General features: G+C 47.3%; 1 protein-coding gene across 4 annotated transcripts in view; it reads left to right on the top strand.

The window, feature by feature from the left end:
* The window catches only part of ESRRB (estrogen related receptor beta), a 50,252-nt gene that overhangs the window by 4,103 nt on the left and 22,985 nt on the right, over positions 1–23,164 (top strand). For 3 of the 4 annotated variants that reach the window (XM_065402988.1, XM_065402987.1, XM_065402990.1), the window contains exon 2: positions 7,061–7,177. The exons of the other annotated variant lie outside the window; for it this stretch is intronic. In XM_065402988.1, the coding sequence (XP_065259060.1) occupies positions 7,061–7,177 (117 nt within the window). The remainder of the gene's footprint in view (positions 1–7,060; positions 7,178–23,164) is intronic. 4 annotated transcript variants of the gene reach the window in all.

Here is a 23,164-nt window from a genome sequence, read left to right as displayed (position 1 = left end):
GCACGTAAGGGGAGAATGGGGGTATTAGGCTCCCAGGCTACAGCTTGCATGAGGCAGTGTGCCAGTGTTAGAATATGCAATTTATTATTGATCAGATTCAAAGTCTTTTGGGTAAGTTCAATAAACCTGAAATGAAACATTTTGATTTTGCGAATGTTGAAACATTTTGTTTTGATATTTCACAACTGGAATTTTTCAGAATTTCCATTCTGCAAAACTGTTGACTTTTTCATCCTGATTTGGGACAAAAGCAAATGTTGAAATGTCTGAATTTCTCTCACGATGGAAATTCCAAATTTTGCTCTGTTCTAGCCATTATTAATTTATTAGTTTGGGCTAGTATTTTGATATTTTTTTTTCAGTCATTAAAAAATTGGGGCTCTGGGTAGGCAATAAAATAAATGTAAATTGTTGTATTCCCCTCCCCACGAAATCAGCTTGTACTGGGTCTCCGACTCCCAAATCTAGCCAGTGTACTAAATGAGAAGAGATACCAGAACCTACAGCTAGTGAAGACACAGACAAAGAGAAACATTTTACATTATATTTTACCTGGCCAGGTTCTGGATCAGCCATATCTCTGAAAGTAAATTCCAGAGTGGGCAGCCCACTCATATGAATGCCTTGGATCCTGTAAGTATCACCCTCAGGACAAATAGCTGAATGTAGCTGCTATGGCAGGACATAGCAGGATGCGCAATTTCTGGGGGGGGGGGGAAATAGCTGGAGTTTACACCATTTAAGACTTCAAATGTGGATAATGCTAATCACCCACCTCACAGGAGTGGTAACAAAGTGCTTGTAACAAATCCATGGACTTCTAGGTCTCTGTGGTTGTTGCTTTGCTGCTCAGAGAGGCCCCTGGGAATTTCATAGCAGCAGCAAGGATAGAATCCAGATCCTCCTGTTCCAAAAATCCAAGCCACTAGTGTTTGAGCTAAAGGAAATTTCCCCCTAGCAGTTGGCAGTATAGGGCTTAAGACACACAATTGAGCAGTTCTGCTTCCATCCTGTAGAGAGCAGTGGCATGCATGTGTATGCACATACTAGCCCTCTTGTAAACTTATCCCCAGAGATTTATATGTTCTTTCTCAGCTGCAAGGTCATATCTGAGAAATAGGATTTTTTTTTTTTGAAAGCTCAGAACAACTTTTACATTACAACCGATAAAATTGCATGAACTAATATCAGCTATGTAGTGATTGGCTAAGTTATATCTGATGTCACAGTCCCTCCACCCATAATGAGAAGATGCCTTGAAATCAGACAGCATCTCAGACATATCCCTGGTTTTCCTTTTTCTCTGAGGAGCAGAATCATGCAGAAGCATATCTTCCCTGGGACTTCAGTAAAAATGTATTTTACTTGTTAAAATCCTGTGATAGCATTAAAATATAAACAAAGCAGAGACATGCTGGTGACTCAAGCTTGGCATTTGTGGCTACTGGCAGCAGATGCCCTTGATGGTATCATGCCTTATAAGTGTTTAGAATCTCACCCTTCCCTGCCATGAGACCTGGTTAAATGAAATTCTTGGTTAACCAAAGTGCTATTGCACAGAATCTGCTTTCTCAAAATCTCATTGTCCCAAAGGTTACACCCACGCACACATTGGTGCTTGCCAAAATTTTCAAAAATAGGCTCTAACGTTGGGCTCCTGAATCCATATTTAGACACCTAAATAAATGGCAGCTGGGAGCTGTAAGGTGCTCACCAGTTTTGAAAAAGAGGTCACAAAAATATGAATTTTGGAGCCTAATTTCAGGCTCCTATTTTTGAAAATCATAGTCACAGCGTATATTCCCCTCAGACACACAAACACTCACCTCACTTGAATATGGCTGAAGGGATTTCCCTCATATTTTCACAAAATATTTGCACTTGGGCTGGGAGCAGAATATAGTGTTTCAGTCCAAACAAGGAATGTATCTGTAAATGATGCGTGTGTAAAAGCAGTGGGTGAGCATGGAATCAACTCTGCAAACTGTTACTTACACATAGTATCAGCGTTAATGTAAATCTGAGTGAGTTACTGGGAAAGAGAGCACTGCTGAATGAGAGCTTTACTGGTACAGGGTGCTGCTGTATCATTTCCAGGTTCTTTTTGTGGTGGACAGCCTTGATTGGTCCTGCTTTGAGCAGGGGGTTGGACTAGATGACCTCCTGAGGTCCCTTCCAACCCTGATATTCTATGATTCTGTGATCCAAGTGAACAAGTTCAGGAACCAAACTCGAACCCGAGATAAAAAGTAACTAAGTAAAACACTGATGGAAACTGGAATGACCGTGTCATCTGACTTGGTTACTTGTTGAATAGTCCAGTTTTCTTCCCACCAAACTGTCCAAATTTTGGGAAATCTGGGAGTGTAGCCTGTATGGCTTTGTGCAGTCCTGATCATGCAAAACTGCTAAAGTGTAGATGCAGGATTCTGCATATGATGTGTTGCTCTTTGATTGAACAAAATAATTTGTCTGCTAAAGTAATCTCTTATATTTAGGCCATTTTGAAGCTATTTCTGATTAAAGAAAGAAAATGAGAGGAAACTTCTCTAATGTTATGAGAAACGGAATAAAGGAAGAACAAGTGTTGTGATCCGAAATGGACGTGGGACCAATCCTGATGGGAAATCCTGCTTCCCACTTCCCATGCTCTAGGGGACCGAGGAGTGGCATCATGCCACCCTAGCGAGTCTATAGCAGAGCCAGGAACTGAACCAAAGAGTCCTGCTCTAATCACTAAACAACACTGCCTCTCCTGCCTTTTAGTTTCATAAGTAATTTCTGATGTAAATAATGTGCAGATCTGTTTGGATCAGAGGTAAATACTGTTCTAAAGTGAGGAAAGCCCCTGTAATGAGAGACTCTTCAGAACACAGTTTCTTGGGAGCTTAGGTTAACCCATCTTCTACTCTTCCCTTCTGGCTCATATAATATTAAACACACACGGGGCGCACACACTCACCACAAATTCAAACACATGCAGATACAGACTCACATGCAGGAACAAACACGCACCCCTGCAGCTGCTCATTGACACGCACAGCCTCCTCCGCTGGCTGTCGGAGAGAATCAAGTTCTTTTAGCCTTTCTTCCCCAGAGCACCCAGTCTGTGGTGACTGAGCTGGCAGCGTGACCGCCAGCCAGCGGGAGGCTGCCGGAATTCCGATGAGTTAATCTCATCACTTTATCACAGGGCACTTACAGAAATTACAAGCCAGCGTGAGCAGCTCAGCTGTGCTGGCAGCCAGCCGCAGGACCCATAAAAGAAATTGAGAGGAAAAAAAAAAGTCCAAGAACTTTGCTAAAGTTTTGAAGACAGTAGGTTTTCTTGGATGAGTTTTGCTTGGCTAACGCTGACTGTGTCTTTCTCTCCTCTGTGGTGTCCTCCTCGCTTCCCCCCAAAATGAAGAACCTTTGCCTAAAATGGCATCTTCCCTGCACTTTGTCCTGTTTACAGCAGAGAACACATTTGGGCCAAGTGACATCTGGTGTAATTCCACAGAAGTAAATGGAGTTTTACACTGGGGTGAACTGGCATGAAGGAGATGTATTGAGTCTGATTCTCCATTGGCTTGCGTGCTTGCACCTGTGCAAAGTGGATATAAAATGCTGTCCTGGCTTAATACTTTGCACTGGTGTAAATTACGAGGCAAGGTGTGCGGCAAGAAAGAAAGGGGCACAGAAGCCTGGATAGAATTAAAAGAGAAGCCAGGAAATGAAGGATCCGCTATGCAAGGGACTACTGCATTCCCATCCTTAAGGGTCGGTCTGAGAGATGAGCACCCTCCTTTCGCCCTGCGGTGGCTGTTGTACTGACTGTGGGGAGCCACTGGCTCTTGCATACAGACTGTACATTTACAAACTAGTAGTACTCCCTCTGACAGTGTCAGAGCTTTCTCGGGGTATCTTCATGGGACAGTCCCAGTTTCTTATATGACAACTGGCTCCTCAAATTGGGGGTGATGTGAAGCGGTGGAACCTTTGCCTTAACCTTAACCTTTGCCTTAATCTATCTGTGATGACCTTGAGCTGCAATGTGATGAGCCCTGGCCATCCACTGATGCAAAGTTTTGATGTAAGGACTCACAAACCTCATAGCAGCATAGTGCAGTGTTGCTGCCTCATGAGGTGACTGCTGAAATCCCATAACACTATGGTGCTGTGGGCCTCTTAGCAGGAGGTGGGGCCCCGTTTGGGAGGGCTGGGGTTTTGCTTGTGAAAGAGAGGCTTGGAAACAGGAAGACAGGAAACCCCCTGAAAGAATGAATCTGCCACGTTCTTCTCCTTTGGGGTGTTACTGCTCCATCTCCTCACACGTGGGACACAGCGGCTGTGCAGCCCTGAGGGCAGGGACTCTGCACTCTCCGGTCTGTGGCTTACCGGATGTACAGGAAAAGAAGTGGGAGTTCATTTATTACCTTGGGACCAAGCCTGAATCTCAATTTCCAGCTTTCAGAGATTTGATACTTAGCTGGCTATTGAAATTCAGGTGCTGTACAATGCTGAGGTATAGACTGAATGGAAGTGGCTTGTGCAGCTCTCTCCACTTCCGCACAGCGTCTGTGTCTCGGATTCAACTGTGTGATGGCAGTGCCGTGAGCACGCAGACGGGCGATGGCTGAGAATTTAACAGTGATGCTGGAGATCACTGTCAGGGTGCAGGGCTTACAAGACAAGAATCTGAAGGTGAAAGCTCTACATACTGCATGCAGACATCAAGTCCTTGTACCTTTGGGGCTTACAGTGCTCCTGGCCCCATGTCACCAGTGTGGGGCTGAAATTCTCCCACATAACATTGTGAGATAAACAGCTGGTGAATCCTTCAGTTTGAATTTCCCTTCCCTGCCCATTTTTAGCCCTCTTCAACTCAGATTTTCAATGGGCTTTACATGGGGTTGGTTTAACTAAACTTCACCCCTCACCCCAGCCCCATGCAACAGGTGGGTATTAGAGCATCCCCATTATACAGAGGGGTGAAGGGACTTGTCGAAGATCACACAAGTCCACTGCAAAACCAGAAACAGAACCCAGGAGTCCTAACTCCCAGACTTCTGCTCCAACCCCACTAAATCAAACTCTCCCTCCCTGATGTGGTTATAGAATCCAGGAGTCCTGACTCCTTCTCCCCTCTGCTCTAACACTAAATGAGTACTCCTTCCCAGGGCTACCAATGGAACCCAGGAGTCCTAAATCTCAATTTCCGCTCTAGCCCACCAGAACAAACTCCCCCCCACAAAACTGAGTATAGAATCTGGGAGTCCCGACGCAAAGCTGCCTGCCTTCCTTAAATACATTATTGTTGTTGATGTATCACTATCAAGATTGCTTAGATTTCCAACCCCCTCTCTTCACCCCTTATACTGAACAATCCTGTCCAGAAGTATCTTCTGAAGAATGGTTGGCAGGAGGTGAGACAGCCCCGTTTGTTAGTGTCTTTAACAGTAGGGTTAAAAAAATTGTTCTGCGATGCTGTGACCTGGCATTACGACACTTACATCCTCATGTCAGGTCATTGTACCCGCGTCTGAGGTTGTGTTCTTGCTTCATGATAGTGTGCCATGTGGCCAGAAATAAATTTGGGATGTTTTCTTTGCCCTTGGGCCTTGCAAGTGGTGAACCAGACCCCTGGCAGCTGGAGGGGGAGGTGACCTAAAAGAGGACAGTGAGAGGTGCACCTGGAAACATGGGGGCTCTGTGTGCTGAGCTCAGGGGCTAGAGGTAGGAACTGATGGGGGTCAATATCCCTTAAATGCAGTAGGAAGCCTCCATCCCTCTTTGGAGCAGAGTCCTCAGGAGAGGTCCCTGTTTATAACAAAACCAGGTTCTGTTTTCATTAAGAAACCAGAGTCTCTGGCCAGGTTTGCTGAGGGCCATGCACCTTTTGCCAAGTCCAGCGGCCAAGTTTCAGGAGATCCGCATTCAGTTTATAGTTTCCATGGGAAACCATTGGAAATGTTTCTCCTTGTGATTTTGACCAAAATCAGGGGGAAAATCAGTATTTTTGGATGAATTTGACTTTGTGTTTGGGGTTCATTTGAACTCCAAATAAATTCAAAGACAAGATCAGGGGACATCAGTGGCACATCAAGTGAAACCAGAAAGGTTTGCATTATCCTTCCCTTAACCAAACCCGGGCTATTCCACAGGAATGTCCTACTCCAGACCGAGCACTTCCCTGCCCCGGCTATCCCATTGTAATGTGCCAGATCATAAGCCCTTAGAGTCAGAGTGTGTGAGACAGTGAAGAAAAAAGTCCCTTCTCCAGCTCCCTGCACTCCAGAAACAAAAGGTAGGAAAGATCAGCAAGAGTCCCAAAGCCCTGAGGGAAACACAATAATCACAATGAGCAGGGGGTTGGACTAGGTGACCTCCTGAGGTCCCTTCCAACCCTGATATTCTATGATTCTATGATCACAGGAAAGGCTGAGACTAGGGCAGCATAGGGTGACCAGATGTCCCAATAAAATCGGGACTGTTCCGTCCCGATATTTAGGTGTTTGTCTCACGTCCCGATATTTCGCTCCGCCGGCTTTTTTTTTTTTTTTTTTTTTTTGCTTCACCAGCAGCACTCGTCTTCCTCTCATCTGGTCACCCTAGGGCAGCAAACGGAACACTCCCCATGGGTTGGGCTCCTGGGGACATGGTTATAATAGTAAGGGATATGTGCCAATAATAATGCCAGGTGCATTGATTAGACTGGTAAGCAGTGCATCTCAGAGACGCTACATGGCTGAAGGTCCACCACCCCCCAGCTGGGCTTCTACTCTAATTCCACCTGCAAGTATGGCTTTTTATTTAATGTTTTCGTTTTGCTTTTCTAACAAAGGAGCCCAGCCTGTGTGGTTACCCCAAACATTTTCACAGATGGAGTCGTCATCAACCAGTCACAGTCCCCTAGTGCGTGAATGAATGAATGGACAGCACGCATGTGGGTGGTGCAGGGGGCATAATGCGTATTACCCAGTGCAGGCAGGAGGCATTGTACTCTGGCCATGATAGTGAATCCTGCTGTTAGAGGGAACAAGGCCTCTTGAGTGACCGTCTCTGTGTTTGATTGCAGGGAACATTGAATACAGCTGCCCAGCCACCAATGAGTGTGAGATTACGAAACGGAGGCGCAAGTCCTGTCAGGCCTGTCGCTTCATGAAATGCCTCAAAGTGGGGATGCTGAAAGAAGGTAAGAGAGCGGGTACCAGGGACTCGGGACCTCTCACTGCCTCTGAGCCTGGGCCAGGCCTCGTAGCAGCCTCCAGACTGACTGCACGGGGGCCTCCCTGGCTTTCCCAAGGTGCAGCCATTACAAAGAATTCAGGAAGGACAATGATCTGTTTCTGCTAAGTGGGAAGATGTGGCTCTTTGAGGGCTTGTTTCAGGGCATGTCTACGCTTACCTCAGGAGCGATCGATCCAGCGGGGGTCGGTATATCGTGTCTAGTGAAAACGCGATAAATGGACCCCTGAGCGCTCTCCCGTTGAGTCTGGTACTCCACTGGAGTGAGAGGCGCAGGCGGAGTTGATGGGGGAGCGTCAGCAGTTGACCTGCCACAGTGAAGACACCCTGGTAAGTAGATCTAAGTACGTAACTTAGATCGACACACCCCCCCCCCTGCCGCCCTAGTATAGACCAGGCCTCGGTCTCCAAAGGGCAAGGTCCTTATGTTATATGTTGTATGGAGCTGCAAATCTGACAATCAGTGAGAACCTGGCCCATGATAGTGTATGTTCCCCTTCTAAAGGAACCCCAGATGGGGGCATATCCCTCCCTCCCCCAGTGACTCGGCTGAGTAACTGTACTAATACCTGTACAACTGGAGGGAAGAGGGAATTATTGCTGTTAATAATGAACAGGTTGGGTTGTTTGTAGGAGAGGGTGCAGTTGGCATGAAGACCTGTCACAGAGTGCAGGGAGGGTCTGACAGCTATTCCATCCTGAGGGGAGGCTTTAAGAAAGTGGTGGGGAAGAGACCTTTGTCCCTGAGCAGGTGGGTCCCTCTCCCCCACATGCTCAGCCTGTCTCTCCTCTCTCAGCCTATTGATCTGCGCAGTGTTCTCTGAGCAGCACTTGGCTCCTTTCTTGTGGTGCTCTTTCCCCTCATCCTTGTCTGTTCAAGGTGAGCCACTGGGAATTCAGTGGCAATTAAACACATTCTTATGGATTGACTTTAAAGCTTCATTTCCCCAAGTTCCCTCTGGGAGAGGAGGGAGGAGAGGCACTGCTTGTAATTCTCTGCATTGCTGTACCTGGCAAAGCACAGCGGCTTCAGCCTAACCCCAGTGAACAGCAGCCGGCAGTCGTCTGTGCAGGTCCAGCACGCTTGAGCCAAGGATGCCAGCACTTCACACTGCTCATTTCCAGCCACGCCATCTTATGAGCCAGTGATGAATTGTAAGCTCTTGCCAGGAGGGAGTGTTGCTTTGTTGTAGGGTGCAGCTGCTCATCTCTTGGGAGACAGGCTGATGGCAGCCAGTGCTGTTAGGAATGTAGATTAGATTTTAAACCCTTGCCTGTTCTTTGATGGATGTGTAATGTCTGGGGCTAGATGTCTTCCTACCATAGCTCTCCAGTGACTGACTTTGTGAGGGAGTGACCAGTGTACTGTCTGACCCTCCATGGCCTTGCCTTAGAAGGTGATGCAGTTTGCAGGATACATCAGTCTGTTTCTAAGAGGGATGCACCTACTTTTGGGGTAGGGGTTGACCCCCTTGATACCTTGTCCTCTGCATTCAGTATTGCAGAGAATGAAGTATCCCCTTGTGCTATTTCATGTTATTGACACTTATTTGCTGTCGTGTCTTATACTACCAAACAGCTTTAGTGGCAGAGTTCCTTACTGTTGTTCTTATAGGGACTGGCACTGCATCATTAAAATCAATGGGAGTTTTGCTACTGACATCAGTGGATCTATGACTGGACCTGTAATATTTTAGATACGTAATATAAAGGTAGCTCAACTGTATTATAATATATGTGCATATAATAATCTACACCAGGGAGGAGGAGACTGGTTGAGTGATCTGAAAACAGACCTGGTATCCAGGATTCCTGGTTTCTACTCCTGGTTTTGACACAGACTTGCTGGGAGAGTTAAGGCTTGCTTTTCCACTCAGTTCTTCAGTTTCCCCATCTGTAAAATAAGGATCATACTGACCTGGTTTGCAAGGGGATTCTGTGGATTGATTAGTTAACTTACGTAAAGTCCTGTGGAAATACAACATATTATTATATAGAATTCAATCAATACACATTTTTAAAAGCAAAATCCAAAAAGGGAGAAAAATGGTTTTATGGTACGTGGCCTCCACAGAGTCAGGAGTTTCTGGAAAGAGGAAATCCATAATTGTTTGACTTTCTGCTCAAAAATGCAGAATTGACAGAGGATTTAGATTATAAAAGGTTCATTGGTCTTTCCCATCTCTGATTTCCGTGATTCTATTAGATCATCCACTCCATCTCCCAGCCAGTGCAGGATTGTTTCCTTCTGTACATTTTCTAGTGCTTTGTCCGGTCTAGTGTTTCAAGTCCCAAGTGGCAGGGTTTCCCGGGAGAGATTGCTCTGCTCTGATTTCTTGAAGAGCTCACTGTGAAGAAGTGTATCTGGATACTCACACTAAGTTTCCTTCCTTTTAATGATTTCATCTAATTATTCCTAGTTCTCCCCACTCCCTTATATCACACCAAGTAACGCCCCCTCTCTCTTCTTGGTGTTTACCCCTTTCAAAAGACTGTTAACACATTTCTCCCCCCAGCTGCCAGGAAACGAGGTGGGCACTAGAGACTGCAGATAGTCTAATGGTTAAAGCAAAAGGCCAGGGAGTCAGGACCCTGGTTCTAGTCTCCGATGGCCGTGGGCTTATTATTTGGTTCAGTGTAAAGACACTGACCATCCTCACTGGAGAGTTGGGAGACTGCATTGGTTAATATTTAGTTCAGGTGCTTTGAGATCTTTGAGCAGCAGGTACTATAGAGGGGGAAAGTATTATTTTTAATTAATTGTATTACACATTTATACCTTCCTGCCTGCTCAGCACTTGGGTTAAGCCAGAGGGGATGTCTGGGGACAATATGTATTTATGTATTATGATCTGGCACATTACAATGGGATAGCCGGGGCAGGGAAGTGCTCGGCCTGGAGTAGGACATTCCTGTGGAATAGCCCGGGTTTGGTTAAGGGAAGGATAATGCAAACCTTTCTGGTTTCACTTGATGTGCCACTGATGTCCCCTGATCTTGTCTTTGAATTTATTTGGAGTTCAAATGAACCCCAAACACAAAGTCAAATTCATCCAAAAATACTGATTTTCCCCCTGATTTTGGTCAAAATCACAAGGAGAAACATTTCCAATGGTTTCCCATGGAAACTATAAACTGAATGCGGATCTCCTGAAACTTGGCCGCTGGACTTGGCAAAAGGTGCATGGCCCTCAGCAAACCTGGCCAGAGACTCTGGTTTCTTAATGAAAGCTGGTAATAATTCTGAGCCTGCTTCTGTTGGGATCCATGGCATGATTTCCATTGGAGCAGGCTCAGACCACAGTTGGTATGTGTGGGCATGAGCAGGAGTACACATGCTCCCCCCTGCATCAGGTGAAGATGGAATGATCCAGTAGGATGCATTGATATGACTGTGCCCCTTTAAGACACAGCAAGACTATCCCTGGGATGAACACAGCAGTGTGGGTTTGTTATGGCAGAAAGTGAATGAGAAACAGGCAGGAAGGGAGTCAAGTGAGAGATCAATAGGTTTCTCAGATATCCCCAGCCCACTTTCTTTAAGAGAGCCTTGATCAATGGGCTGCAACCAGGGAGTTGCACAGGCACCGGAACTTTGACATCTCAAGTTCTCCCAGCATGATGTGGCAGAGCATGGGAGACTTGCTAGGGAGAATACAACCTGGGCAGAACATGGTGCAGAAAGCTCTCTCTGCAGAGCACATCTGGCTCCTGTAGCTAAAGCATTTGCTTTTTATGGCTTTCTTGCCTGTGAATCTCACTCTCTTTCCATCTAGAGCTTACCCCAGTTAGTACTAATTGGCCCTCTTGTTGGCAGTCTCAATAGAGAAGCCAAGGCTGTGTGGACCTGAAATTCTACCTAACTGCCAGAGCTGGTGCCTCTAGAGAAAGACATGTAACCTGGGAAATCTGTGCTACTTGTGCCGCACTGTTCGGTGTCCCTACCTGAATGACATCAGGGGACAGTGGTTGAGAACTGTTCACCATCTCCATCCTGCACCCCTGTGCAGGGCCGGGCACAATCCTGGTCCATGGGTTCCTACTGTGCAAAGACTGGGGAATCTAGAGCAAACTGGTACAGATTCCGGTGTACCCCACGCACAGGACAGTGGAACCGGGCCTGTAAAGGGAGATCATATGCTGCTTCTTGCAAAAGAGGGGGGATGTTCAGGACTGTGCGCCCCCACCAGCATTGTCTGTCTCAGACACACAATCGCTGGAATGTAGCTCCTCCTTATCCCACTGCAACACAGGCAGTGGTTACAGCACAGTCTTGCCCTAAGTGCTTATACTTTGCTACCTTCTGATCATGGATTTGTGGATCTCTGGAGTGCTGCAGATGTGACTTTTCTAATCCCTGTCTGTGCCATATCAGCTATGGGGAGAATAAGCCTTTGCTACTCATCCCTCAGTCAGCTGTTGTGTTTCTCTTTTCTAATAGTTTTTCAGTCATGCTCACAGTTTCTTTGTCTAAAAGTGGAGGAGAGGGATGTAATTTCAGACAATGTTCACGTAAATGGGTTCAGAGAAAGGGGGATTGGTTCCAGATGGAAGCTGATTGGATAAGGTCTCCCAGCCCAACTTCTCCATCTTTCTGATACTGCACTGAGGTCATAATCCTATGTTTGTTACCTCATAGGGTATGGAAATGACTGTGGTGTCAGTTTTCCCTGAAGGAGCCAACAGGAGAAGAAGGTGCCAATCCTTTGTTTAAACATAAATAGCGTGAGCAGCTACGAAACATGGGAAGGGGGGATGATGTATGGCCAGTGAGAAGCAGCTGGATGTTAAGTTCCCCCTGGGAAAATCCCTTGTTGAGGGGAAAGGGAGTGGGAGGAGGCCTGTTTGCTGGGATCACTGGAAGCCTCACCACAGACAAGTGAGCAAAGCGAAGAAGGAGAGGCGCTAGATGTTGCCAGAAGTATTGAGGGCACAACAAAGACACCCTCCAGCCCCACACTAGGCGAGCTCACGGCAGCTTTTTGAGCAGAGTGGCCCTAGGAGTTCTCTGACACAAGCCTTTCCTTCCTCCTTGTGTGGGCATTCAGCCCTTTGTGATATCCTGCTGAGACCTTTCCCCGCAGGGAATCCTTGCCTTGTTTGTGAAGCCGGGTAAACGGCAGGTGGCTGCCACTACTCACAGTTCTGAGTTGGTGCCTCTTATTCCCATTGCAGCTTGGCACACTCCTGGCAGGCTACCAAGGCTCAGCCCAGTCAGTCACTTTTCGCTTTGAAAGAGAAACTGTTTAATCTTCCAAAGGCCCCGTCCTTTCAGTGCCTGCTCCCTCGATGCTGCTTTTAGCTCCACTGCATTTCTGCAGCAGCATTTCACACATCTAATAGGAGCCAGAGCAACTCTGAAGGGAAAAATGCTCTGAAGTCAGGAGTGCCAGATCCCCTCACAAAGCACATGGGTGGGGTGGGGGAAAGAGGAGGGGTCACCAAAAGTGCACAGCCCTCTAATAATCCTGCCATGCTTTGCTGGCTGGCCGGCCATGGAGAGCACATCCTGCATTCTTGCTGTTTTCTTTCTCAAGTGAAGCAGTAAGAATGTGTTTTATGTTGCTAAGACTTAGTCATCTCCTGCTCCCTGAAAGCAGTGTGCTGAGACTCATCTCTTTTGAGTCCCCACTCGCTGTAAGGACTGGGAGCAAGTCTTTGAAATAAGCTAGTGGCCTCCATCCAGTTCCTCGGGGACTGGTAAAAACTGTCATTCCAGTTGGTACTAACTGGCTCTTACACTGGCACTCTCAGCAAAGAAGCCAAATATTGATTGGGCTATGGAGCCAGGAGCCCCTCTCACTCTAGAGATGGTCCCGGAAGACCACGGGTGGGGATTAGCACTAACACTGCTCATGCTGTACCCATTATTCTGTGGATAAACAGAGGCGCTTTGCTCTCAGCAGATGTTAATTACACACATTTCGCCAGCCTCAAATTTGCTAAAAACGCAGCTTGTAAAGGACTGAGAGTAAGTTACTCAGGAGGGGCAGTTTCTGAAGCTGCTAGTTCAGGAAAAATGATTCCATAAAAGGATCTGAAATCTGTTCAAACTAAACCTGGTACTCTGGGGAATTGCAGATTGGTACCAGGATGAGGTTTGTCAGATGCCCCTTCCGATCTGGTGACTCCATGGCCACTGCAGGAACCTGTATGCTGTCTCACCTGGCAGGTAGAAACTTCCCCCTCAGGCAAAGGAGTGTTCAGCTATTGCATAAAGCAGACAACAACTTTAGTCTCCCAGATTTTCCAGCATTTTACCCATAAGAACTAGAGTAATAAAGGCAGGAATGGGAACTTCCATCCTAGGGCAAGAGCTGTTGCTCTGTAAAGATTCTCCATACTTAGAATGTCTGGGAAGGGAAGTGTTCTTCTTGCAATGCTATTGGTGCAGGAAAGTATCAGGATTCTGAGGACTCCCCCAATGACTGTGCAACTTGTGTTTCTCTGTGAGATGGGATGTGGTGAGACCGACAAATGCAAAGAAGGTTCTTTTCATAGAGGAAAGAAGAGGATGGGCCTTCAGGAGCAGAAGAGGGACTCTCATCAACAATAAGAGACTCCCACAAGCCACTTTGACTTGGCAGAAATGGGGTATGATTTATTTTCCTCTCTACAGATTCCATTCTCCCAAGAACTGGAACTTCCATGGTACAGAAATCCCAGGTATTGAGATTCCAGAATGAGCCTTTCCTTTGCTACCTTTTGCTGCTTGTCACACTCGTGCATTTCCAAAGGACATGACAGAAAATATGTTAAAATTCAACAGTGCGTCCAAATTCTTTCTATTGCAGATCTCACAAGCTCTTGGACTCCTATCTGCCTAATCTAATCTCTTTCTTGTGCACTCATCACCAGAGTACCTGAGTATCACCATTGTGGGGCCAGGTAATGAAATAAAATATGAATGGGAAGTAAACAATGACCACAGAATTGACCCAACTATCCTTTCTGTTAACTGTGTACCTTCCCAACACATTTCCAACTGCCATGGGAATGGTCTCAGTCCTAGGACCTTCCAACCTCATACCAACTCGATCTTTTTGCTCTCCAAGCCTCTGCATGTCAGTGTATTTGGGAAGTGGTCACTGTTCACTTCTAGTGATGAGAAGACCTGAGATTCCACAGATAGGGAAATCAAACTCATCTCTCACCCCAAACAACTGTCCCTTGCAACCTGACCACCTTTCTCTGAACCCAGTCTGTGAGCTGTGAAGTCCTGTAGACAATGGCACTTTACTCCGGTTTAGCCTCCATTTTGCTGTTCCCGCCCCAACCAGCTGCATGGAATGGCAGGTGCCCCCCAGTTTTTGTAACAGAAATGAACTCACTTCTCACCCGTGGCCAACCCACATCTCTCATGATGTGAATAGAATATGGTGGTCCTGTAACTAAACAGGAGATGGCAGGCATCAATGATCTCAATCCACTTCCATTTAATAACCCTGGGTTCATCCTGCACAAAGCCCCAGAAAGCTGGATAAACAGTAGAGCTCGCTTTCAGCAGAGTAACCAAATCTGGGGTGTCTCTTTTCTGTTTAAGTTTCAGCATCTCTCAGTAGAGCAAAGTGTTTCCAGAAACCTCCCTCCTCCACCTCCTGCTCCCATCCTTGTTTTCAGACCATGTGTTTCCTAAATGATATTTGATTTCAGTGAAAGCTCAGCTGGAATCCATGCAGTATGCTTGGGCTGTCTCAGTGCTTCCTGGGAAGGATGAGGACTCCTCTGGGAATTCTGGGTAATTGGGTTAGTGGCCAGCTCATGTCAGGAAATTAAAAGGCAGCCCCGATCAGGTTGCTGCTGCATGGGATTTAATGGTTTTGTATTTATAGAGTATTCTGCCTCTAGCCCGTGCCAGAAATATCACTTTTCTAAGCATCCAAATGAAGAAAGAGAATGAAAAACAATTTTTCTTTCTCTAAAATACCCCTGTGCTTAAAAACAGACAGACAAACTCCATGCCCTTTAGAGCAGGAGCCATGGCCAGTAACACTTTGATGTCTGTGTCACCCACACCCTGACTACCTACCATTGAAGGAATTTAGATTTTATATACTGGAGCTACACCATTGGTCCATCTGGTCTGGTATGTCAGCTTCCTGCCATAACAGATCAGACCATTGGCCTAGCTAGTCCAATCTCCTGCCTCTTGGCATACTTGAACAGATTATTAGGTTACCTGGTCCGGTTTCCCCCACTCTCTGTGGATCATTGAGCTGTCTAGTTTGGTATCTAGTCTGCTGCCATAGTGAACTGGACCACTGCACCAGCAAACCTGGTGTCCTGCTTCCATTAGTGGTATATAGCTCTTGTTTCAGAAAAAGCTTCATGTCTGCACCAGGCACTCCGCAAATGGCATTTATTTTAGGGGCCTTTGGAGAGCTTAATAGATCTGACTCCCATTTCTCCCCCCTCCTCCATCTGCTCTTCCCACATCAGGATTCTATTCAGTACTTCCACAAAATGAACATTGGGAAAGGAGACATCTGACATGCTGGTGAAGGTCCCAGCTCTGCAGAGATGTCCAGACCCATATAGCTACATGTTGTTAGCCAACTAAAACCCTTTTATGCAAGCAAGACTGCGCTCCAAGCAGGGGTGGAATTATGCTAGATACCTGCTCTTCTGAGCCAGTTAAAGGCACTTGGGTAAAATTTTCAAAAGTGCCTACTAGGTCCCATTTTCAAAAGTGACAGACACTCGGCAGCCTAAGGCCCAGATCCTTAAAGGTACTTCAGGGCCTAAGTCCACCATTAGCTGCCACTGACATTTTCAAAGCTGCTGTCAAACCCGCCTGAGTCCCCAGGCACCTAAGTTTCCACCAGTCAACATTTGCCTAAATGCCAAATCCATCCCAGTGGCTAACGAGCTGCTTGGAGCCTTAGCTCAAGCCAAAGCCCCAGTGGCCCCATACCTAGATTCTCAAACTCAGGGGAATGCCTATCTTGCCAGCAGGGTCTGATCCCATGGGCATGTACAGAGCATGCCTAACACCTGTCATCTGCCAGCCACCACATCAGGAGGGCCAGAGGCAGGCCAGGGGCAGCTGGGGGTACAGGCAAATGCAGGGCGAGCACCAGAAAGGTATTGAGCAAGAGAGAGAGAAAGCGAGAGATATTTTCAGCTGGTAGGGTATGGGGTACCTAAGCTGCTGACTTGGTGTAAGTACTTACCTTCAGGAGGGGGGCTTGCAGCTGAGGATCCCAAGAGGCAGGAGGCCTATCAGCCAGGCACACCAGCTCAGCCACTTAGGGGCCTAAACTTCTGTCTTTTCCCCACCTGCTCTCCTTGGCATTTTACTCCTGGCTAGCTTAGGCAGCCCCCCATTCAGGTGGCTGACTTCTGAAAAGCCCTTCCTTAGGCACCTAAATCTCCCCAGGAATTGTATGTGGAGCCTGGGCACCTAGCTCAGGGCTGAAAATTCCACCTAGAGGTTAGGCAGTGCAATGCTGAGTGGAACAATCACTAAGTACTTTAAGGATCCGGGCCAAAGTCACTTTTGAAAATGGGACTTAGGCTCCTAAATCATTTGGACCCTGCTGAAAAAATTATCCTTGATCTTTAGTGTCGTTCCTCCCAATGTACCTGAGCTGTGTGCTATTACCTCCTCGCCTGAGGCATGCATTGCTTTCCTCCGTGGTGTTGCACTGAGGCATGCATTATCTAGCAGAACCACACACTTTATGATTAGCGTTTATAGCACAGTAGCGCACAGAGGTTCCAGCCATGATCAGGGCTCTGTTGTACTAGGTGCTGTGAAAAACCTGGAAAGATTCCCTGACCCGATGTGCTTACAATCGAAGAATGCAGATGCCATACAAAGGGTGGAGGGGAGAGGGTTACAACCAAATACAGATTGTATAGACACACACACACACACACACACACACACACAAAATATATATCTAGAGAGAGAGAGAGAGAGAGAGAGAGAGAGCATGCATAAAGGGCAGCGAGGAATAAGCAACAGAGATGTCTGGGTGAGAAGCTGACAACTATACAGCCGAAACTGGCATCAGTGGAGGAGGTGTAAGATGACGCCGCAAGATGCCTGGTTATACTTGATACTGCATGCCTCAGGGCAATGATGTACAGCAGATTATGTGCTTATGTCATGTACTGCAAGCCTAGGAGGTGACACTGTCATGTGGTGTTGCTCCTAGGCATGTGATATCGAGTGTACCTGTGCACCTTTCCATGTATTGCTGCCCTAAGCGGTGCAGCATTTGGCCTAAACGTGCACCACAAAGAGTGCTATTATTGACATTTGAACAAAAACATGGAAAGAAAACTATTGTAGGGCACCAACTGCTCTTTCAGCATGATGGGACTGGGCCAAGCTCACCCTCCAAGACCCTTCACTGCGTGCAGTGTCCTGTCATAGTCAGTGCAGTCTAGTCACTCTGTATTATTTTACAAAGGAAACTTTCACTTACCAACCTGCCTCTAACTTGATTTTGGTGGCTGGTGACCAATAAATACAGAGAGCCAAAATGAGCTCTGTTATGCTGGTGCAACCTCCCTGAGTCCAGGCAGCCTTTCTCCAGCACACCTGGGCGGCAGCAGAGAATTCCTACCCAGCTGGCAGGTGACACAACTGACGTATTCACAGGAACAGTGAAATACAACCCACCCTGCAGTGTGGCTGGTACCTGCCCTGATCTGGCCAATGCTATGGCTCTTGGAGCAGATACTTGGCTGGTACCCCTGCACCAGGCACATTCCAGCATGGCTCTTGCCAGTGAAGGCAGGATTTCACCCTACATTAGACTGATAGCATAACAAGAAATGGCAACAGCCTGTATGGAGGTACAGAGGGGAGATGACAGAAGCCAGGGGCAGAGGTAAACTGCTCAATGAGACAATCATTTAGAGCTCGGACTGTTTGTCGTATTTTTGTTTCATGGGTGGTTGGTGGGGAAGAGATGGTTTGATTTATTTATTTATTTATTTGTTGCCACGTGATTGTGTGAGGAAGAGGGTGCAAACAGGGGCAGGAGAGGAAGTTTGTTGAATCGAAATATATGTCGAAAATTCCTTTGAGATCTCATTGCATATGCCACTCAGCTAATCAACAGATAAGGTCAGAGGCTGGTTTGTGGTCTGGGAGACGCAAACCTGCTCAGGGAGGGGTGCAAAGACGGCCCTAGACCACCCCAGTCTTTGCTGATTTGCAACAACCAGGTGTCCCTCCGCAGTCTGAAAGCTGCTCTAGGCTATGCTAGCTGCCTTTGGCCCCGAAGAGGCCATGCCAGCAGGGAATCATTGATGGGAAGGGCTGTACCAGCCATACACTAGGAAGATCCTCCAGGGACTGGGTAAGGCAGCTGTGCAAAGTTGCCCTAATACAGCTAAGAAGCTAGCCATAGTGTGTATCAATGTCTAGAACTTTTTTCCATGGTGCCTTCTACACCTGGAGCCTTAGAATCATAGAGGACAGAGCTAGCAGAGCCTTGTTGGATCCCATCCCATCCACCTCCCCATGAGCCAATGAAGGGTTTTTCTTGGCAGCACCTTTTTTTTACTGTTGTGTCAAGTCTAATTATAATATCCTTCTTCGCCATTTTCCTACTGTCAGCGCTCTGCACCTCAACACATCCCAGTCACTTTCCCCTGTGGTTAAAGGCAAAACACAGCAAATGGTAGAAGAAAAATCACAGCATTATACCTTGGGAACAATGCTTTCCCGAGAGCTCTTCCCCTTCCCTTCAGCTTACCACTGCCAGACTACATTCCCTGCAGCCTCCATTGTCTGGGATCATTTGTTTCTGGAGATCTGTCTAATTTAGACTGCAAGCTGCTCGGGACAGGGACCTCTCCCTTATCTTCCTGCAGAGTGTAGCACACAGCTATGGCATTGTACGAATACCAGTGGTAGTGGTGCACTGGAGTAGAAGCTGTACCTGATTCCAGTTAGCCTGTGAAAGCAGGTTCTGGCCTCTGTGTCCAGGGAACAGCCATGCTGGTGGTGTGAACACTACGGCATCACTCCCTGGCCTATGCATTCCTCTTAGTGCTCCATTTAATTATGTTCTTTTCAGTCTGGGTACCAATCATCCCATCAGAGCCACTTGGCAAAACTCTGCTGTGAGCCCTTCGGGCTGGGATAGATCCCTCTGTTACTATCTGTTCAGGAGCATGTGATAGGACTCTATAGAAAGTGATGTGAGGCTAGTAATTCGACGTGACAGCTGATATTGGGCCTAGGCTGCATTTCCCACTGGCCAGGGCTCAGCTTCACAGAGCTTTTAAGAGTATTTTTAGTCCTCAGAATATAAAAGAGAAACTAAACCTGATTTCCTGTGCTGCTGCCTCTGCACACTCGGCTATTTTTACTTCCGACAGACTAGGCGTGGGTCCAGCTTTTAAAAAAACGCTGGAATTATTTTACTTCCATTAAGAAAAAAACCCCAAAGTCTGATGTTATCAAGTCAGCGAGGGGACATCTGATCCCGAACTCGTCAGGCAGATGTCTCTCTGAGGGGGCACAGCAGAGAATTACAGGGAGCTTGAACAGATCAGCAGATTGGCTCTTGCACTGCAGAGGCTTGGCACTGGCACAGACCCCTTCAAATGAGCTCCTGGAACACGAGTGGCACCAACAGGACGGTTAGAAAACTGACAGCCCTAACCAGGGCAGAATGATGGGTTGAAAAGGACCAGGCAAACACACAAGTCCAGGTCCTCCACCTTCCTTCATCCTGGGACCCCCTTTGGGATAGGGCAGGCAGGGGAACTAATAACATACACCTCAAATCAAAGAGAGCCAGACAAACATGGCAGACACTGGTCAGAAGGGAGTCTCGTATACGTGTCAGGGCTAACACAGATGTTCCGCTCAGAGGTGACAGGACTGGAATGTGTACTCCCTTTGTTACAGCACAAGTAGATCTGTGGGATTGTTTACATTTTCAGCACCGAAAGTGTCCATGTCAGAAGGAGCCCCTGCCCTAAAACTGGAATAGAAAAAGCTGGCTTTCTCATGCCAATGTGCCTCACGCCTGATGTGGAGGGACTCCCTCTAGGTGTGAGGAAGGAATTCGGTCTCTGTCTGTGCCTCTCTGCTGAAGCTGCCAATGTGGGGGCCAGTGAGTGCCAGGTAGTGGTCGTGATTTTGTGACCTGTCCTGCTGGGAACTGGACTGTGGTGGCCCATGTGTGAAATGAGTTGGAAAGGCATATAGCAGCTGGAGGGTAACAAGTTTCCATTGCTCCCATCCTGGGATGGGTTGAAGGCAGCAAATCATGCATAGGTGTGTCCACTAAAGGCTTGGCTGCCTCCCACAAAGTATTTTCATACCATGTGTCACACCCTGCAATTCAACCTCAAAGGAGTTAAGCAGAGTATTTAACCATGTGATTTCGGATTGACATCCATCTGTATGTTTCCAGGCCCTGCACAGCCTGGTGTCCTGGCTCGTGTGTGCCTCTCATCTCATCTCTGTTTGCTCCCTTTACCCGCCTTGTTCTACTCACGCCTCACAATTTGTCTCCTCCTCCCATTCTTATCTCATCTGCCTTCTCCCGTGCTGCTCTGGGCCTGGCACTGCCTCTCTAGCCGCACTCATCCTGCTTTGGACTTGATACCACCTCTCTGTGGTGCTCCGGGTCTGGCACTGCTTCTCTCACCCCACCCACCACACTTCCACTCTTTTTCCACATCTCTCTTGGAAACCCATTTTAACGCCCTTCTTCGTCCCACCCTGCTTCCTTGTAAGAGGCAATAACAAAATCAGACAACAAACAAACCAAACAGAAAAGTAACAAAACCCAGGGAAGTGAAAAGTGCAAGAGAAAAGTAAGCGTGCTTGTTATCAGCTGAGCTCCCTTTCTGTGTCTGTATGGGACTGTTTAGACTGTAAGCTCTTCGGGGCAGAGTACTTCTCTTGTTACTTACCTCTCAAGTATCTTGCACGCTATACCCAGGATCAATAATAAGACACGTAACAAATGGATTGAAATGCATTTAGTTGCTTGTCACACCTACAAATGGCTCGGATTAGCAACTGGAAAATGGATGAGATGTTTCTCATGTGGGTCAGTCCACGCACTGTCTCTTTAAGGCTAATACTGCTGCTGCTGAGGCAGAACAATGGTTGTGACCTTATTTAAAGCATTTGCCTCAAGGAGTGTCACACTGGATGGGGAACAGGAGGAAAATACAGTCTTGTTCAAAATTAACAAGCCAAAGTCCTTGGAGGAACAGGTCTGTATCCACTCAGCCAGGGAAGGAGGGATGGAGAGTAAATCTCCTTGTCTCTCTCTCTTATCTCTTTTAATGCACTTAAGTCCTTTGTGTCCCTATAATCTGATTGAGGATCCCTAATACCTCTGCAACCTGTGCAGCCATTCCACCAGCCAAATGCTGAGGACGATGCGCCTGTCTGCATGTCTCCTTGGTAAAAGTAAAATGACTCCCTCCCCGGGTTTTTTTTCCTTTTGCTTCATCAAAATGTGCAGAGAGTGCACTCTGGGGAATTGCAGATTGGTTCCCAGCTTCCTCTACTAAGCGGATAGGTGATTCCACCCTCTAATATCATATCTGCCCATCAGCACATAGAAGAAACAGGAGCTGCGAGCCTCTAGTGAGGGGGAATGGGAAGCTGTGGTTCATTCAGAAAGCCCTGCTTGGGCCAGGCAACTCAGACATATTTGTGATGTTTGTCACAGCCTTTTCCCCATTCTGCTGCTGACTCAACACTTCCCGGGGAGGCATATTTTCTCACTGACTGACTTGAGGCGCTGCTCATTCAGCGCAGCATGTGGTGGAGGCCTCATGGGGTTTCTGTCGTTTGAAATCCGAACACATTTATCTCAATGGAGAAGTCACAGGATAGAAGCCAGTCTTGGGGTCTCCTGGCTAATACAGGACTCCGGGTTTGTACTCACACAGGTCTACCATTCTTCCTGGGTCTCCCTAGGCTCCAAATTCTGCTGCTTTCTTTTTCTCTTCTCTCCCTGGAACTTGATGGGATGTCAGAGGAGGAGCCGTCCAGCCAGGCTCCCCGGTGCTGAGAAGGGAAATAAGAAACACGGGGTAAAATTTTCCAAGGTGCCCCTGTGATGTGAGAGCCAGGGCCCATTGACTTTCTGCGAGTTCAGTGGGTCTCTTCATTGGATCAGTGACCAGCTTAGATAGGGTGACCAGACAGCAAGTGTGAAAAATCGGGATGGGGGTGGGGGGTAATAGGAGCCTATATAAGAAAAAGCCCCAAATATCGGGACTGTCCCTATAAAATTGGGACATCTGGTCACCCTAAGCTTAGAAAATGTCCCAGTTGCAGCAAACTCACTCAGTATGCTCTGACTCCACACATTTCACTTCCTGGGCTTTCTTCTGACATATCTGTCTGTCTAGCCATCTGGCCTCCCTCCCCCTCCTCAGCACTAGTACCTGAGCCCGTGAATACCCTGACTTTACTCACAGGAAAAGATACTATCTGAACTCATTGGGGCTGCTTGGCTCCTGCCTTGCACTTTGGGTAAGATTCTCCAGTCCGCTAAGGCCTCTTTGTGCCAAATAAGTTTGCACCATGTAAGCGACACAGAGTGGCCTTAAAAGAGAGTAACATCAGTGAACTCTCTGCTGGTTGAAAGCTCTGCCAATCCCACATCAGTCAGTTCTAACATTCCGTGCACAAGGAGGGAAGAGGTGTATCGGGGCATTCGTGGGGAGTGATGTGGGCAGGAGGGGTGTGGTGGAGCAGAGATGTACCATATCTGTGCATCTACAGGCTTTGGCCCTTACATCAGTAGTGGAAGTTAGAGTATGCCCTGTGCGGTTCTAACTTCTGCTGGGGCCAGGTGGCTGAAGATCAGCCTTTTACCCTGCTCTATGCAGCCACCATTCCCCGCTATATCCAGGCACAGCTCAGACATCATCAGGGCCCTTGTGTCATCATTTGCACCAGTGCAAAGTGGGTATAAAACGCTGC

The sequence above is a fragment of the Emys orbicularis genome, chromosome 4 (genome assembly GCF_028017835.1).
Source record: "Emys orbicularis isolate rEmyOrb1 chromosome 4, rEmyOrb1.hap1, whole genome shotgun sequence".
Taxonomy (NCBI): domain Eukaryota; kingdom Metazoa; phylum Chordata; order Testudines; family Emydidae; genus Emys; species Emys orbicularis.
The sequence above is the reverse complement of the archived record's forward strand: the minus strand, read 5'-3'. Positions and strand labels throughout refer to the sequence as shown.